Source organism: Petaurus breviceps, unplaced genomic scaffold (genome assembly GCF_028583685.1).
Source record: "Petaurus breviceps papuanus isolate PSGF00001 unplaced genomic scaffold, PetGlider_PUasm1.0 90574, whole genome shotgun sequence".
Classification (NCBI taxonomy): domain Eukaryota; kingdom Metazoa; phylum Chordata; class Mammalia; order Diprotodontia; family Petauridae; genus Petaurus; species Petaurus breviceps.
In genome coordinates, this window is record NW_027187277.1 from 4,347,740 (window position 1) to 4,367,309 (window position 19,570).

General features: G+C 34.6%; 1 protein-coding gene across 4 annotated transcripts in view; it reads left to right on the top strand.

The window, feature by feature from the left end:
* The window catches only part of BCLAF3 (BCLAF1 and THRAP3 family member 3), a 108,058-nt gene that overhangs the window by 37,230 nt on the left and 51,258 nt on the right, over positions 1–19,570 (top strand). For 3 of the 4 annotated variants that reach the window (XM_069063452.1, XM_069063455.1, XM_069063453.1), the window contains exons 6-9: positions 5,604–5,722; positions 10,445–10,559; positions 11,647–11,710; positions 16,025–16,143. In XM_069063452.1, the coding sequence (XP_068919553.1) occupies positions 5,604–5,722; positions 10,445–10,559; positions 11,647–11,710; positions 16,025–16,143 (417 nt within the window). The remainder of the gene's footprint in view (positions 1–5,603; positions 5,723–10,444; positions 10,560–11,646; positions 11,711–16,024; positions 16,144–19,570) is intronic. The other variant, XM_069063454.1, reaches the window with a different exon arrangement.

Sequence of the window (19,570 nt, forward strand, 5' to 3'; positions counted from 1 at the left end):
AAATTGAGATGTGTGAGGTTGAAATAGTGGGAGGTAGGGATTGGGGATAATTTGCTCCTAGGTGACCAGCAGTAGTAGGATAAGAACAGAGTAGTTTATTAGCCATAGAAGAGGAGAGAATAGAAGATGAATAAGAATGTTTACAGTCTCCTAGGAGTTGTTGTTACCTGACCAAGAAGGGTTGCAGGCATGGGTCACCCTGCCTGTTCCTCCTTGGCTCTGGCTAAATCAAGTGAGAGAAATACTATAGCATCTCCCTGATTGGCAAAGGGTGCTCCTCTGGCCTATGCGTTGGTTGCCCTGCCTGCTGCTTCTCCTCTTCAGTAGTATTATTTGTTATGAATAATAAAAGCAGATGAAAATTACATATAGATCAGATTTAATTATTGGTATATTTGTTTTTTTACTAAATTATTTCTAATTAATTTAGTAATTCTAAATAATTTTTATTAATAATTTTACTAAATTATTTTATAAACATTAGATTAGAAAAAGGGTAAGTTGTACTGAGTATATAATAGGTTTGTTCTTGGAAGGGTTCCAGGTTGCTTTTACCATGGCAGCCTTAATGTGTATTTTTAATATATCTTCTAAAAAAAAATAGATCATAGCCTAGCAAGAGTATTTGTTTTTCTCATTCAAAATTTGACAGTAACCAGATTCTAGAATAAGGTAATTTGAATTTCATAATTTAAAAATGAATTTTTAATTGTCGAATGCAGTTTTGGATCACAGTGCTCTTTTTTTTTTTGAGAGGAGCAAAAGGTTTGGTTATTTTTAACAAATTACTAGTATAAGCTTTCAATTTTTCACAGCATAGTTATTCTTAGGTTTTATGTGGATTGAGGCAATTTTTGGTTTCTTGACAAGGAGCCTAGCCTTTTTAAGAAACTAGTAAATTGCTGTTTAAAACCCTGTTTTGAAATGTTTCTAAAAGTTAAGATTGGCTGTGATTTTTTTTTGACTGATATAGAGAACAAGTTTTAAATTCAATAAAATCACTGTGTTTTAGTGATGGTTGCTGAGAGACAATTGGATGCTTAATAGTGCGGTGGGAAAAATTTGGTTTTTGAATCATGGGATCAAAGGTTTAAAGTTGCAGGGACCTTAGCAGATCATCTAATAGGTATTTAACATTAATTTTTTGTTGAATTGATTAATTGTATTAGAGCTGTCCACAGTTGCTATGGGTGGTAGAGTTCTTTAAGAGAAGGCAGAATTACCATTTTTTGGGTTGAGAGAGGGAGGTATTATGGAGGATTCTTATTACGTTATTAATGGGTTCTGAGATTTCGTTGATAATACTGGGTAAGGAAATCCACCTGGGCCCAAAGAGGTAACTTTTACATACCTTGTTCAAGGTCACACAACTAGTAACTTCTAGAATTGGGATTCTAACCAGATCTTCTGGCTTTAAATCCAATGCTTTTTTTTCACTGTACCATACTAAGAACCTAGGTTTGAAACTTGATTCTGTCAGTAATTAGTTGTGTGACTTCAGACAATTGACTTTACCTCTTAGGACACAGTTCCTCATCTGTAAAATAAGGGGATTATTTATACTAGATTTTCAATGAACAAATATTTTCTCTCCTCAGTTATTCTCTCTGGGGGGGATAAAACCAAAAACTAAAACCCTTGAAACAGATATGTATCAAGCAAAAAAAAAAAAATTCCTGCATTGGTCATTTCCTAAAATACTGTATCATTCAGCACCCTCAGTCCCTTCTCTGTCAGGAAGTGGTAAACATCATCTCTCTGGAAGTGTGGTTGGTTGTTGTATTGATCAGAGTTCTGAAGTCTTTCATTCTTTGTCTTTAGAATGTTGTTATTGTATAAATTAGTCTCCTGGTTCTGTCTATTTCACCCTGCATTCATACCCTGAATTCATACCAATTCTTATCAGGTTTCTCTTAAACGGTTTCTTTTCATTTACTAGATGATATTTGTTCTTTGCAACTCTTAATGTTGTGTGAAAGTCATGGCTAAATGTAAAATGGGCAGATAGGAAATGGCAAGTAGAGACTTATACTGAATTAAGTAGAAAGATGAGAAAGTGACCCCTTTCTCATTGAAGAAACAATAACTGCAGGTATTCACAGAGATCAGTGGCTTCATGCTGATGTGTAATCTTTTTCTCTGTTTATCCCAAAATCAGGAAAAGAAGCTGAGACTGAGAAATAGAGGACTTAAAAGGGAAAGGGAACCTTTGCCTTGAAGTTTACTTGTAAATTATAAAACTTTAGGAGGTAGCTAGAGCTGTCTTGTCAAGGGCAATAAAATCCTGTAGTTAGAACTTAAAACTTAAGAGAAAAGGCTCCCTTTCCCTTTTAAACTCCCTATTTCTCAGCGTCTCCTTGTTTCTTTTCTTGCCTTATTGGATAAACAGAAAGCTAAATAAAGCTGATTTTCAAAAGAAAGTAAATCTTATAGTTGGAGAAATACTGTAGAGTTTCAGATACAGAGCTATACCCAAACCTCAGGCCTGATCTTGATAGCATTTTTTTTTCATTATCAGTTTTTATTTGAGAACTATCAAATACATTTTTTTTAGGGTTATTGGGTATAATTCTAGTGTCTATGTAGTGAGATCTCTGCATTTACCAAATAATAAATAGTTCATGTTCAGTGCTTTTTACCAAGTAAAAGACAAACATAACTGATGATTCATGACCAGACAGAAAATAAGCTTGTTTGCCTAGAAATTTGAGTCCAAATTTTCAAAATTTTTCATGTAGTCCCCAGTCAGACATTTTGCTTCATTCCATACTAATCCTTGCTGACCTGATATTAAGTAATGACTTAGAACTGTGCCTGAATTAATACATTCAAATAATTTTTATCCTCTTCAAATTACTCACATTAGCAACACTCCCTTTAAATTTATTCTAACAGTGAATCATCACTAAAACACTTTTTGAATCCCTCTTTTGGAATTAGTTTCAGAAACTGTGGCACATTGGTATGAACATCTCCTTTTGTGGCAAACTATAGACCTTTGACTGATAATGAGGAAAGGAGTAAGATTAAACAATGATTTTATAACAGTAAAGGATTAGCTACCTAACTAGGTGTTTCTATTTAATTTTTCACATTTTTGTAGTCTTTAATATTTAATAATTTAATAGATCTATTTTTAATGCAAAACACATTGGTAGTAAAACTTGTTACCAACCACATCTTTGGATTGAGATGAGGATGCCATCCTCATACAGCTAGCTTACATCCCAAATTTCCTAGGACAGTTCAGTTTTAAAAAAATATAATGTGCTTTCCAGTGAAAGTTTTGCAAAAGAAATAACCTTTGTTTAGGCCACATAGATTTTTGATTCAGAAGATATTGTTTGTCATATATAATGCAGTCTCCACTTGACAGCTGTTATTTGATGCCCTCCTACCTTTTAAATCATGTACAGAGGAAAACGCAAGTAACTTCATGAATACTAATGGTCACAATTTCCTTCCACATAAGTAAATTTATTGAGGTACTTCCCCAGACTTTTTTCATTTTTTTAGACACCTGTGAATAAATTATTACAGTTTGAAACTCAAGTCTATGAAGTGATTGTAAATATCACTTACATTACCAGGTAGAATTTTTACAATTGTCATTAGCTATCAGGAAGAGTAAATTTTCCATCTTGATTACAGCTGAGGTTGTTCACTTGTTGCTATTTTAAAAATTAACTACAGGACTTTATGCATATTTTCAAGAAATGAAATGAATGAAATTTTCAGCAACATTTTATTTAATTAGCATAAGTTTTAGCCACGACAGTTTCATATGGAATAAAAGCTTTCATTAGCTACTGGGGACTATTTTCCATATTAATGAGACTAATTTAATTTATGAGGTTTTCTATGTCTCCTGTGTCTTCCTATGAAATCTCATTTATGCATATTAAAGAAAATGTTGAAAATTTCATTCATTTAATTTCTTGAGATATGCATGGTTAATGAAATTTCCTATGTGTCCAGACTTTAGGGACACTTAAAGAAATTTAAAACAATTTCTTGTAGTTCTATTAATCAGGGAATATTGTGATCAGTAGATATTTTATGATAATCTTGGAACTTCTAAAATTAGTAGAATATTCTTGATAATTTTCAGAGGTAATCAAATTAAATTCTTATGGAATTTCACTTAAATGGCTGTAATAGATTCCCTCCAGTTGCTAAAAAAAGATTGTGTAATTTTTTAAATGAACTTTGTCAAAGAAATAACATTAGAAATGTTACTTTAAAAATAAAATATGTGTAGTTGCATATCTCCAGAAACCATAGATTTGTTAAACTCAGTATGTTCCAAACAAGATTCTTTTCTCCTCCCACCCCCATTCCATCCCTCTTTAAAATTTTTTTTTGAGAGTACTGTCATCTTTCTAGGCACCCAGGTGTTTTCACTTGCTGTCATTTCCTACATCATGTCAGTTGACAAGTTTTGTTGGTTCTACCTCAAAATATTTTATACATTTGTTCCTTTCTTTTCATTCATACTCTATGCTAATGGAGGCTAGCATCTGCTTTTGCCTGCATTATTCCAATAGTCTTTTGATTGGTGTCCCTGCCTCTAATCTTTGCCCACTCTAAACCATCCTCCACAGAGCTGCCAAATTGAAATTCTTAAAGGCAAGGTATGATTGTGTCTCCTTAGGAGGAAGTGTCAGGGGTTTCCTATTGCTTCCGGGATAAAATATAAAATATTTTCTTTGGTATTCAAAGTCCTTCATAATCTGGCTTTCCAGTACAATAATCTTAGTTTTCTAGACTGGTTTCACATTATACTCCTCTGATGTGCTCTCAATAACTAGCTATTTTTGCCTGGAATGCTGTCCTTCATCCCTTGAGTGCTCTGATTTTTGGAGGTCAAAGCACTTCTGATTTTTGGAGGTCAAAGCTCAGTTCAAGTGTCAGGTCCTACGTGAGGCCTTGCCTGACCCCTTCCCCAATTGTTAATATTGTGTCCTTCCCCACTTATTACTTAGGATTTGTATGTATTTTGTATTTATTTTTAAAAGTACATATTTTTTACTCTCAATACCCTGCTAGATGCCTGGACTGTAACTGTTTATTTTTTGTTTTTGTATCCCTAATATCTTGTACATAGTAGGTACTTTATGAAAGCCTATTGGAAAAGAAAAAAAGCCTATTGAATTGGTTAATTATTTTCAAGATATTATGCAAAGTGGCTGAAATTGAACCAGAATTTGAAAGCAGGAAACTCAAAACTAAAATTTGTAGTTGAATCTTTTAATTACTTTATATGATTTTTTTCATTTGGCAATAAAAATTTAATGAGATGTTTGCTTATAGGTAGAAAGTATTGGTGATATCTCCTTAAAGAAATAAGCCAAGAATAGTTTTCTATGGTTCAATTTTCCCAATTCTTCATCTTTATTTTATGATATAATGACCAATCTTTATCATAAGGGAAGATCTTTTTGTTATAACAGAAACTTTTTGCTTAGTTTTTTAAAACAAGTGCTTTGATCAGAAAAGTAGTTTCAAATTTAGTTAAATATAGAAGCAAATTATTGTAGTTGGGCTGATTTAAGCCTTTCCACAGAGAAACAGATGTCACATGATTTGGTTGCTGTTGGCAGGAAAAAGGAAAACTTCCATCCAGTGTTTGAACATCTTGACTCCACAACACAAAATGTCAAAAACAAACCATCGGGAGAATTTACTCAGGAAATCATCACAATAATCCATCAAGTTAAAGGTTAGTGCATGTTATATTCTCTTACTAAAACAGGGAGTATTTGTTGGCTTTCATGAAGTTATACAGTCTGGCACATTCACTCAAACTAATGAGTTTGAGTGAATTATTATCCTCCAATATTCTAACTGCAAAAACCAGTAAGAAATATATATGGTAGGCAATTACCCATATCACAGAGCTCCCAAAATGCATATTCTTTGAAAGTAACAATTTTAAAAACGTGAATGTATTTGGTGTATGTAACTTTGTGTAGAGTGACCTCCTTTTTCTGGGGGCTACTTAGCCAGGAACCCAGAACACGACTTAGAACCAGAAAGAAAAGAATAAAAAGCCTTCAACCAAATCCACATGCTAAAATCATGTATTTTGTTTAAAGGGTAGTCCCTCAAGTCCTCCTACAGAGACTGATTTTTCACATTTTACATAGGATTTTAGCAAGCGTGGTTATCTGATTTTCCATCTCAAAACAGATGAGAAGCTGGAATTCAGAATGGTTTGGGAGGGCAGGGATGATGGAGATGGGCACACAAAATAAGCAAGAATTAATAGCTAAGAGACATTCTGATAGTGATAGAGGATGGGGAAAAATGTAAAGATATAGAAGTCTGACTCTAAGTATATTACAGTACAATAAAAATTGTTATTTATAATCCTGTTCCCATTGAAAGTTGTACTCTGTCCCAAGTTACATGACTTTGATAGGTGACTATCTTACCCTGCTAGGAACCCAGCCTTACATAAGATTCCTAGCCATTCCAAACCAAGCTACCATACACAGATGCTCCCTCTGCTCCCCAACTCCATGTTGTCCTTATCTATTAGAATGTAATCTTGTGCAGGGACTCTCCTACTTGTTTGTATTTGTACCTTTGGTTAGCAGAGTGCCTGATGTGTGGAACACACTTTATAAATGCGTTTTCATTAATAGTGATGAAATTACTAGTAGCTGACAGCAACTTTTGCATGTTATTTCATTGTCACAGCCATGTGAGGTGGGTAATACAAGTATTATTTTCATTTTATTACTAATGAAATTGAAGGTACTCATTCACTGAACATTTATTAAGTGCCTACTTTGTACAAGGCATGATGCTAGGGATACAAAGACAAAATGAAAAAACCACCTCTGTCCTCAAGGAGTTTACTTTTTCCTGGAAGGATACATTTATACAGGTAAATAAATAAAATATTATTTCAAAAAGGAAAGCTCACTAACAGTTGGGAAATTAGTATAGTCTTTCCATAGAAGAGTATACCTGAGACAAGCCATAAAGGAAGCTAAACATTCTAAGACTTTGAATTGAGGTGTAAGAGGAATGCATTTCAGGAAGAGAGAAGGGCCTGGGTAGTGGCAGAAGATGGGATGCCAAATTTGGACAAACAGCAATTTAGTTAGAGTGTGTTAAGGAAGAAGGGCATAGTATGAAATAAATTTAGAAAGGTAGACAAGAGCCAGATGAAAGTATTTGAGTGCCCAGGTGAGGAGTTAGTATTTTGTCTCAGACATAATAGGGAGCTTGTTGAAGCTTATGAAAACTCTTTTGGTGGTTTTGTAGCAGCTGAATTGGAGAACTAAGACACTGGAAGCAGGAATAACAATAACATTAGTAAGCTTTTCTGATAGTTGAGGTGATAAAGTTTTGTATGAGAAATGGAGAATGGAAGGTAGATCTGAGATGTTGCAGAGACAGCCAAAAAAATGTAGCAATTGGTGAGGATTTGGAAGATTTTAGATTGCTCATGTGGACTGCAAGGATGATGGTGGCCTCATCAAAATAAAGGAAGTTTTAGGGATCAGAGCTGGGTTTGTGGCAGTAGGTAATGAGGACTCTTGGATGTGTTGAGTTACAGATGTTTTTGGTATATCCAGGTGGGAACATGTAGCTGGCAGTTGACCATATATAGCGTTCAGGACAGAGATTTGAGAGACATGCACTATTAGTGAATGGGAGATGGATGGTGTGGTAATACTGTAAAGACTGAGTAAGTACAGTCAGAGACTAGGAGAACCATGAGAGAAATATTACAGACATTAAGGGGAGAAAGTGTAGCCCAGCATGGTCAAGAGTTGTCAGAAGCTATGAAGAGGTTGAAAAAGATGATGAGTATTAAGAAAAGTTTGTCAGTTTTAGAAGCTAGATCTTTGATAGTCCTGTAGAGAATGGTTTCAAGTGCTGAGTTCAGAAGCCAGATTAGGAGATGACAGAGCGTGGGAGGTGGTCACGGCAGTGACTATAAATTGATGTAGATGGCTATCGTTAGTGAAAGATTTGTTTTTGATCACACATATTAAGGGTTAGAGGCAGGATCAAAGTTCATAAGATAATAAATATAAAGCTAGTAGGAAACTAGAGGTTTTCTAGTCCAACCTCTTTTCATTTTATAGAAGAGGAAACTGAGGCCAATGTCCATATCAAAGATGGGATTTGAACCCAAGTCCTGTGATTGGAGCCAGTATTCTTTATTTCATCATAATGCCTATTGTAACCTAAGTCTTTCCTAATTCCAAGTCTTATGCTTTTTTCTACTATGTTATATTTTCAGTGTTGATCCTGAGTTATCAAAAATAGGTTGAATTATGTTAGTCCTCTTTGTTAAAAAGGAAAGGGGTTATATGTTACAACTCAGTGTTATATGTATATATGAAAGACACTCAGGAAGACCTGGATGAATAAATTATTGATTGATCTATGTCTTAACCCCTCACTGGTTCCTGGGAAAAGTTGCTGATAAGCACTGGTTGAGGGAATTGCCTCACTGAGAATTCCCTATATTAGTGAAATCACATGTCTGGGAAAGAAAAATATCTTTAAAAGAAATGCAGAGGGATGCGTTACTCATTTTAACCATACTTCCATAAGTCATCTAAACAAACTAACGTTAAACACTAGAAGGATCAGGCACATTGACTGAAGCAAAAATTTTATTTTAATTTTACTTTAAAAGAAAAATTTTCAGGGGCAGCTAGGTGTCACAGAGGATAGAGCACCAGCCCTGGAGTCAGGAGGACCTGAGTTCAAACGTAACTTTCAGCACTTGACCTTTACTAGCTGTGTGACCCTGAGCAAATCACTTAAATCCTCATTGCCTCACCAAAAAAAAAAAATTCACCCTTGCACTATTTTCTTTGGTTAGAAAACTGCACTGTGTCAGTTGATGCAGCTTGGTTCTTAGAAGTTTTCTTAAATTCTAGTGTTTTATTTCAGTCATTTGGGAAATTAAATGGAACAAAGCTCATTCTCCACGAATTTTGCATAAATGAAAAAGTAATTGTTTCTGTTGATCATCTTTAAAAATAAAATTAAGCCTTTTTACCTGATATTAAGCCAATACATTATATGTGTTTGTACTGTAAGACAGATAAGAGTACTGATTCTAATAGGCCTTCTCTGACTCATACTAATAGTGACAAACTCGAGGCTTCTTTACTTTGTCATCCTCTAAGACAGAATGTGGGGGTCAGATCTTGGGATAGAGGGAGCTAGTAATACCGTGTTTCCCCGATAATGAGACACTGTCTTATTATTTTTTTGGACAGAAAAACACCAGAGGGCTTTTTTTCAGGGGAGGGCTTATTTTAATGAACATTGACAGCAATTTTAATAAACAGGTAAATGTGAACAAAAAAATGTACCAGCAAGCAAATCACTGGGGAAGAACAGGATGACGCGCTCACTGCTGCAGCTCTGATTGGATGCAGCTCGGAGCGCGGCGTGCGTTTCACCCGGCGGGGTGGACGGACAGTGCATATAGAGGGTACTATAATGTAGCGTGTAGCACAGGGGATCACCTTCACTACAGTAGCAATCTCAATAGGGCTTAGTTTGGGGGGAGGGCTTATTTTAGAGGAATCTTACACAGTAAGGGGAGGGCTTATTTTCGGGATAGGTCTTATTATCGGGGAAACGCGGTAGCAGTGATATTGGGTCAGTGGTTCCAGAGTTGAAAGTTTGAGTTCTAGGAAAATGTACTGAAACAGCATTTTGTTATTAGCATTTAGAGGAGGTATCTTTTTTTTTTCTTTTTTACTTCCAGTTAAAAAGATTGTAACTATCAAAAGATGTCGTTATTTCTGTGCCTCATTTTAGACAACCATTTGAAGATTTGGTATTTTTCATTAGGATTTTGTATGACAAAAACTATCTAAAGATGGAAAAGAAAGTTAGGTTTGTCTTTATTTCCAAGATCTGGATAGTCTTTATGCTTAAGAAAAGCAATCACGGGGTGGCCAGGTGGCACAGTGAGTAAGAGCACCGGCCCCAGAGTCGGGATGACCTGGGATCGAATCCGGGCTCTGATACTTAGCACCACACCCAGAAATAACTGGTCATGTAACTTTGAGCAAGTTACTTAACCCCAATTGCTTAAAAAAAAAAATAAAAAAGAAAAGCAATCAGATTCTCTTGGGACAACTACTCCCTCTATAGGCACGTATCGTAGTAATTCTGTTACAGATCCGTGGGATAATTAGAAGGGGACATTTTATTTTGTTTGAATTGGAATTTAGGTAGCACATCAGCACTGCCAATTCATTTGTAAAGTACTCATCAAATAGAGTACCTGCTCTGCTCTGGACGCTGATAGGTTTTAGATCTCATAAATCTCAAGAAGAAACAGACATTTCTTTTTGTTATTTTCAGAGCCCGATTTTTGTATGTTTATATTTAATCTTTTAAGTGCAGTCAGTTGTATAGTAAGATAAAACTACTTATCTTTTTCCAGCAAATTATTTTCCATCTTCTGATCTTACTCTACATGAACGTTTCTCAAAAATGCAAGATACACAAGTTCCTGATATAAATGAAATAAAAATGAATTCAGATCCAGAAATTCACAGGTAAATAACTTAATATTACTATTCCCATTTAACTCATGGGAATAAATGCAAAAAAAATCCAGGAGAAAGTGCTGCTGAGCATCTTCCCCCCTGTTTTTGTTTTTCGCTCTGGGTCTCTGTACTTGTTTACATTTCCTTTGACAGGAAAAGAATAGAACTACACAACTTTATGTGCCTTCTTGTATTTTATTGTGAGAATTCATTGGTGCTAGGGGTTTGAGGTGACAGTTTGTCATTGGCCAGACCAAAGTAGCCCTCTTGAAGTTGGGGGAGAGAGTAGTGTAGAGTTGTGGTCGCTGGATGCTTGAAAACATATCCTTGTCCCATTGTGGCAAGCCCTTTGGCATTTGATCCTTCATATTGACTCTAGCCCTCTTTCTTCTTATCCTTTTATTAGAAGGGGGTTCCAGGGCTAAAGAATCAGGCAAAATATATTCTCTTATAAGCTAGTTTATAAGGATATACACTATACAGCAATAATCTCAGTGGCTTGTTCAGAAACAGAGTATAATCTATCCAGGTGGAATGATGTTTTGTTTTGTTTTTGAAACTATTGGCCTAGTATCAAAGAATTTTGCAGTCACCTCAGAAGACCTTCCTTCTCTATTTATTTCTCTATATCATTTGCCTGCTGAAGTCATTAGTGAGGAATTCAGAATGTAGTTGAAGTTGTAGTGGTCTAGATAGAAATAGAGGCAGCACTGAAGGCAGGCAAGAGTCTGTGTCTAATTGCACTTGCCAGATCAAGTGTTCGATGTGGCTGAGAAACTTTAGGATTGAAACACTACTAGAATCACCACAAAAGTTGAGATTTAAACTGTGATTAGTTATTAGTGTGACTGACTAAGGATTAATAAATCAGTGTGTCATTGCCTCACTTTATTACTGTCCTCGAGGTCCCTGCCAAAGAACTGCCATGTCATGAAAACAGTCTCATAGCAAAGTCCTTGTATGCTTCAGTGACCTAAATTTTCTTGGGTGGGATCTGAAATAGACCACCTTTACTCTAAATATGGTCATATAGTGTTATGAAAACGTTTCAGTGTATGATTTACAGTTGTTAATCATTGTCATATCTTTGTTTCAGAAGAATTGATATGTCTTTAGCAGAACTGCCCAATGAACGGACTGTGAAGTGTGAACCAGGACAGGTAGGTGGATATAATTCTTAATTAGGGGAAAATAATAGTACTTTATTATTGATATAATCTGTCAAGAGATTTTGAAGAGCCCCACACTCACTTGATTTAACTGTGGGGATTATGTACGTGATTGATTCATTGTTAAAAATTCAAAATGGGATAAGTATACATGTGTCCAGCGTCTTTTAAATACACCTAAGTCTTAAGTGTTCTGGCTCTAGGAAATAAAGCAGCATGGATGATAGTCCCAGGAAACCAGTTATGCCCACAACTACAAATTGATTCTGTCTGGCTTGAGGTGGTTAGACTGGATAGGAAGACAAAAGGAGCTGGAACCACATAAAAAACACCTCCTTCCCCCTTCCCCTCCATTTTCTATGTATACTAACTTATCATGAAAAGTCCAGATAAGAGTAACATGGGATGGGTAGCATTCCTTTGTTGTTAGGAATGAATTTATACCTTCATTTCATTCATTCTAGCTATTTCTGCCAATGTCCAAACACCCACATTTTTTTTCCCTTGGAGAAGGGATGGGGAGGTAAAAGGTTATGTTTTAATTAATCTATATCTTATAGCTATTACTTTTTTTATTCCAAATTTCTGTTGTTTGACATGAGAATCAAATTTAACCTTTTTTACTCCCAGTCCTTTTATGGTTCTTAGTTTAAAGTTCTTTTTTTAAGTTATATTTTTTTCAGTATAATGCAGTCTTGTCAAAATTCACATTAGACATAGGCTTACATGTTTAGCCAGCTTTTTGACCCTTTAAACAAAACATAATAGAAGAACAAAAGAATTTGAAACTGAAGCACTTGTCATTATGTTGTTACTTAAATATTTATTTTTATTTCTTGGCCTATTTTTACATTTACATAAACCTCATATTTTCATTATTAGTTACCACAAATACTAGCAAAAGCAAATATGTATGCCATTTTAAGTTGTTTTTAGAGTTAGGCTAATTATGACAGTTCTATTATCTTGAGTTTAAAGTGTGCTTCAATATAGCACAGGCATATAAACTGTAATAAGATGATAGACAAGAATATTTCATCATGTAAGTATTCTCTAGGAACATAAAATATTGCAAATGGTGTATAAAATCAGAACCATATAATTCTTTCTAAGAGTATAAGTTTTGGGGCGGCCAAGTAGCACAGCGAGTAAGAGCGCTGGCTCCAGTGTTGGGATGACCTGGAGATCGAATCCTGGGCTCAGACACTCAGCACCACACCCAGAAATAACTGGCCATGTAACCTTGAGCAAGTTACTTAACCCCGATTGCTTTAAAAAAAAGAAAAAAAAGTATAAGTTTTGAATTTCAGACATTTAGGTAAAATATAGTTGGTGATTTTTTTTAATCAGATGTGAAATTATACTTTAAAATGGAGTTAAATTTCTTTTTATTCTTTACTGAATAAATTGAGAAAAATGCAGTGGAGTGTAAACTACCAAATTATTGCATATAAAATTTAATTTTTTTATCTATTTATTCATATTTTATGTAATACAGAATCTTTGCCACTTCTTTGTTGTTGGAAAAAGTAATTTTACTTGTTAGATCTATAGATAAGGGAAAAGTTAATGACAAAACAAAAGAATAGATGATCACTGAAGATCAAATGGATAATTTTGATTATATCAAATTAAATTTTTTTATGCATACAAATCTAAAAAAGTTAAGAAGAAAAAGGGAACATTTAACTAGAGAAAAATCTTTGCAGCAGTTTTCTCTGATAAAGATCTCATTCCAAGATATATAAGGAACTGATTCAAATATATTTGGAAAAAGAGCCATTCCCCAATTGACAAATGACTTTATGGGTTTGAACAGAGATGAAATTCAGATTGAAAAAATTCCCCAAATAATTACTAATTACAGAAATGGAAATTAAAGCAGTTCTGAGATTCTCCTCATACTCAGAGTGCCAGAGATGACAAAAAAAAGGAAATACTAATAACTGAAGGGGCTATTAGCTGTTAGTGGGAAAATGGGCAGATGGATACAGTTTTGTTGGACCTGTGAATGGGTACGTTTATTTGGGAAAACAATTACGAATCACACACCAAGCACTATTAAATTTTGCATGCTCTTTGACCCAGCTATACCACTGTTAAGCCTGTGCCCAAAAAAGAGCAAAGAAAGAGGAAAAGGTCCTTTAATATGCATATTCATTTTTATTTTATTTTTAAAATTTTTATTTTTAATTTACAACATTTCGTTCCACAAGCTTCTGGTTTTCAAATTTTATCCCCCTTTCCCCTCCCCACTTCCCAAGATGGCACACAATTTGATATAGGCTCTACATATATATATATATTCATATTAAACATTTTCACATTAGTGAAGTTGTAAAGAAGAATTATAACCAATGGAATGAACCATGAGAAAGAAGAAACAAAACAAAAAAAGAAGACAATAAATAGTGTAATTTGATCGGCATTCAGACTGTATAATTCTTTCTTTGGATGTGGATAGCATTTTACATCATGAGCCTTTTGGAATTGTCTTAGAACCTTGCATTGCTGAGAAGAGCCAAGTCTATCAAAGTTAGTCATTACACAGTGTGGCTATAACTGTGTACAATGTTCTCCTGGTTCTGTTCCCCTCACTCAGCACCAGTTCATATGAGTCTTTCCAGGTTTTTCTGAAGTCTGCCTGCTCATCATTTCTTGTAGCACAATAGTATCCATTACATTCATATATTCAGCTTATTCAGCCATTCCCCAAGTGGTGGGTATTCCCTCAATTTCCAATTCTTTTCCACTGCAAAAAGAACTGCTATAAATATTTTTATGCATGTGGATCCTTTTCCAATTTGTATGATCTTTTTTGGGATACAGCCCTACAGTGGTATTGCTGGGTCAAACAGTATGCACATTTTTGTAGCCCTTTAGGCACAGTTCCAAATTGTTATCCAAATGGTTCAGATCAGTTCACAACTTTACCAGGAATGCATTAGTGTTCCAATTTTTCCACATCTTCTCTAGCATTTATAATTTTCCTGTTTTGTCATGTTAGCCAATCTGACAGGTGTGATATGGTACCTGAGTTGTTTTATTTGCATTTCTCTAAGCAGCAGTGATTTAGAGCATTTTTTTTTGTATGATTATAGATATCTTTAATTTCTCTCTCTGAAAACTGCCTGTTCATATCCTTTGACCATTTAATCGGTTGGGCAACATGAATGTTTATATCAGCTCTTTTTGTTATGGAAAAAAACTGGAAATTTAAGTAAATGTCCATCAGTGGAGGAATGAACGAATAAGTATTTTATATAGATATGAGTACCATTGTATTATATGAAATGGAATTTCAAAAACATCAAAAGACATACAAACTGATAAAGAGTAAAATAAGCAAAATCAGAACAATTTCTATTACAACAGTATCATAAGAATGAAGAATTTTGAGAAATTTTATAAACTGATGAAATGAGCAGAACCAGGAGAACAACATATATGTGTGTGTGTATATATATATATATATATATGCATATATATGTAAACACGTTCACATTGCAGAAAGCAAGCATCTTCTAAGATCAGTGATCATTACAAAGACCATTTATGATTCTAGACTACTAAGGATGAAACATGCTATCCTATCCATTATACACAGTTGATGTATTATGGTGCAGAATGAAACATAATGTATATAAATATATATTATTTTTATACCATTGAGGGAATTGGATTTAACATCATATTTTTTAAAACAATTTTTCCTCCAGTGGGAAGGAGTATGAGAGGGAGAGTAAATAGATTTCTGTTAACTTTTTTTTTATTACAAAGTCTGTATGGGTGCTGTAGATATAAAACACGAAGTCAATGTAATTAATATTATTTTTACTTAAAGATTTGACCTTGTCACAAGACCGCTCACAAAATGGGAGTGATCTGTAATATTTGTAATTTAAAAACTAAACACATAGAACTTAAGTTAAACATTCAAAAAAGAAACTTTACTAGCCAGGGAGTGAAAAGATTCTTACTATATGCTTTTCTCCTTGTAGAAGAGAACATTGAATTAAACTTGGGTAATGAGGAGGGAGTCAACAGCTTTTCTAGTTTTCTGAATAAGGAAGTAGATAGCTTAGTTATTGCCACATTTCTGAAGGGATTCTAAAAAGAAAATTTTGAATTCGTGAAATTATTAAGATTAATGTTTAATCTTTTAGGTGATAGTTTAATTTTATTGGATAAATTATTTTAAAATGAGCTATTATAAAGCACTTTTGATGTTAGATGTGGCTTCCTTTACAAAAGAAATAGTAATAAAATGGACCGTATTCATAATTCATAATCATCATTTCTCAGGCCTTGCTCAGAGTAATAGAAGATCCCAATGATCTCCGACATGACATTGAGAGAAGAAGAAAAGAACGATTACAGAATGAAGATGAACGGATTTTTCATCTAGGTGGAGCTATAGGAAGGTAATTAGTTATCTTTTAGGTGAAAAAAATAGATTTTACTATCTAGGCAATATTTGTTCAGAATGAGGATTTTTATGGTGATGATTTCCAGTATTTTGGGAATGTGACCTTGAAATGCTTTACAGTTGTAAAGTTTGTAAAATTCTATAATTCTTCAAGTGTGAGCTCTAGCGTTTTCTAGGAAGTGTCTCCCCAGCTGGAAATGATCTCTCCTTGCATCTTTCATAGTACTTGTTTGCTTGTTTATTTACCTACTAGATTGTAAACATTTTGAAGATAGAAACTGTCTTTTATTCATTTTTATATTCTCTCAATGCCTACCAATGTGACTTCCACTCTGTAATCAACAAAGTTTTTAATTACAGTAGCTAATATTTTTATTGTACCTTAAGGATTGCAAAAAGCTTCGCAAACATTGCCTCTTGTGACCTTCACAATATCTCTGTTATGTGGCTGCTACAGGTAGTGCTCTGCCCATTTTGGAGCTAAAGAAACTAATCTCAGAAAAGTTAAATAACTTGCTTATGATTATTTATCTAGTAAGTGTCAGAAACAAGATTTGGATAGCTACCTTTCTTCTAATTCAGGTTCAGGAGTTCTTTCCATTATACCATGCTACCCTTTACGTCCTTTATTCTTCCTGCTTCTTTATCTTGTTGGATTGAATGGCGTAATAGTTTTGAAAAGGTGGATGGATATAAAATTTTGTTCCATCTCACTATTAAAAAATGCAAATTCAAACAATTCTAATGTTTTGCTTCATGTACAACAAATGACCAATCATGTTGATGGACAAATAATCAATGTTGGAGGGTATGTGGCAAGATAGGCTCAATAGTATTGTTGGTCGGCTCTGAATTGGTCTAAACCTTTTTAGAAAACAATCTAGAATTTTGCAAAAATGTGACTTAATGTCATAAGGTCTGGAAAGGAACCTTAATATCCCTCTGTTTTGGGAAGAGCTCTGCTGCTTGGGGTCTTCTTATCATGGAACATTTCCTGCCCTCTCTCCCCTTTCTTCCATTGGTGAGTTTCTCTCATTTTGTGGAGAGGCCCATGCCAGCCATGTTTCATTCTCTTCCTGGCTCTGCTTCTGACTCTTTAGATTTGTACTGTACCTCCATTCTTCCACACTTTACCCCTTTTTTAAGCTCCTTTTTCTGTGATTCTATCTCATTAGAATATAAACTTCTTAAAGACAGAGACTGTCTTTCTTTTTGCTTATATTTGTATCCCAGTTGCTTAATAAATGCTTGTCACTTGGCCGCCTTAGAGGCCTTGTGATTCTGAGATCTTTTACTAGGTATATATTCTATAAAAGTCAAGGACTGAAAGGTCCCATATATACCAAAATATGTATAGCAGTACTTTGTATTGTAGCAAAAGAATGGACACAAAAGAGGTACCCATCATTTGGGGCAGAGCTCAGCAAGTGGTGGAATCTTTGTGTAATGGAGTATCATCGCTTCATAAGAAGTCACAAATAGGAGGAATTCAGAAATAACATCGAAGGACTTGCATGAATTCAGAGTGAAATTAGTAGAACCAAGAAAACACTATGTATGACGACTACAACAATAAAAGGAAAGCTAGTTACATGTAATTATATAATGACTCAGCTTAGCTCTGGAGAAGACAAAATGTGCCTCTCCTCTCTCATTGGAGATGAAGTGGGGTATAGAATGTTGCCTAGGTTTTCAGACAAGAAAGTCGTTGAGTTGATTACTTTCGCTTAATTCTCAAAGGAGGGCTTACTGGGAGAAAGTCGATAGTCATAAATGGCTGATGTAAACAAAAAGCATCAATTTTTTGAAAATATAAGTTGAATGTTCAAGTGGGATGAATGCTTGTTATTGACTTTAAGAATTATATAGAAAATACTGGACTACTTCAAGTCACTCAACTTCTTTATTATTAGCAGGAACCAGAAGCAATGAGTTTAATATTTGGACAGATCATATGGAATTTTTTCTTTATGTGATAGAAAATCTAATGTTAATATATTGTACTATATCATTTAGTGATTTTAAAAGATGATTGTGGCCTCTATATTTGCTTGAATGTATAATTCACTTTTTAATCCTTTATAGATTAAAAGTAAATACTACCTCTGCCTTCCAGAATGGTGAGGCTGTTTCACAATTTAGAATTACTAAGAGATTAATGAATTTGTCTGTACCCTTTGACCTAGAGATCCCTTTCTTAGTCATATTTACCAAAGGAGTTAGAAAGCACACCAATATTTAGAGTAGGTAGCACAAACCTGAAAGCAAGGTAGATATTCATTGATGGGAAAATGGCTGGACAAATCGTGGTACGAGAGTGTGGTGGAATATTGCTACACCATAGGAAACAATGAATACTAAGAAATTAGAAAATCATGGGAAGACTTTTGGAACTGATGCAGATTAGAGCCAAGAAAATAATGTATGTGATGACTACAATAGTGTAAATGAAAAGAAGAAACAAAAAAGAAATTGAATGCTGGGAAATGATAAAAAAAAAAACATTAGCCCAGAAAAAGATGAGAAAATATAGCTCCATCCCTTTATTATGTACATAGAAGACCATGGGCAGGGAGCACTAAATGTACTCTCAATCAGCAATTATTATAAATGCCAGATATTTTGCCTAGGTGCTGGTAGAAATAAAAGACAAAAAATGAAAGTTTCTTCTCTCAAGGAGTTTGAACTCTTATTAGGGAGAGGGTGTGTGTGTCTGTGTCTGTGTATATGTATTTACTGAACAAATATAAAGAACAAAACAAGGTGGTGTGTAAAGAAAAGCATTAGCAGTTGGAGAAATCAGGGAAGAATTCATGTATAAGGTTTAATTTAATTCTACTTTGAAAGAAGAAAGGTTCTACAAGGAGAAAATCATGCCAGGTGTGTGAGCTGGGAGGAGGGGTGTGACAGCCAGTGCAAAGGAACAAGGATAGGTGATGGAAGGTTATATGTAAAGAATGGAATGGAAGGAGAAGTAAACAAGACCAGTGAAAGATTGTGGCCAATTTGTGAAGGACTTTAAAAACTCAACAGAAGAGTATATATTTTCTCTTAGAGAAACTAGGGAAACACTGGGATTTATTAAATAGAGGTAGTAACATAAATCTGCCCATAAAGAAAATCACTTAACCATTTATATAGAGGATAGACTGGAGTGAGGAGGGATTTGAGGCTGATTAGGGGGCTCTTGTAATTATTTACGTGAAGGGTGATGAGAGCCTAAACTAAAGTTGTGGCTTTTCAGAGTAGAGCAAAGTGGTAGGATCTGAGGGAGAGAGTGGAGGTAGAGACAAACTGTGTGAGTGAGGGAGAGTGGAAGGCTAGACAAATGATGGTGTACTTTACAAAAATAGGAGAAGTGTGGAAGAGGTGTGGTTTTAGGGGAAAGGTAATGAGTTCTCTTTTGGACTGGTTAAGTTGGA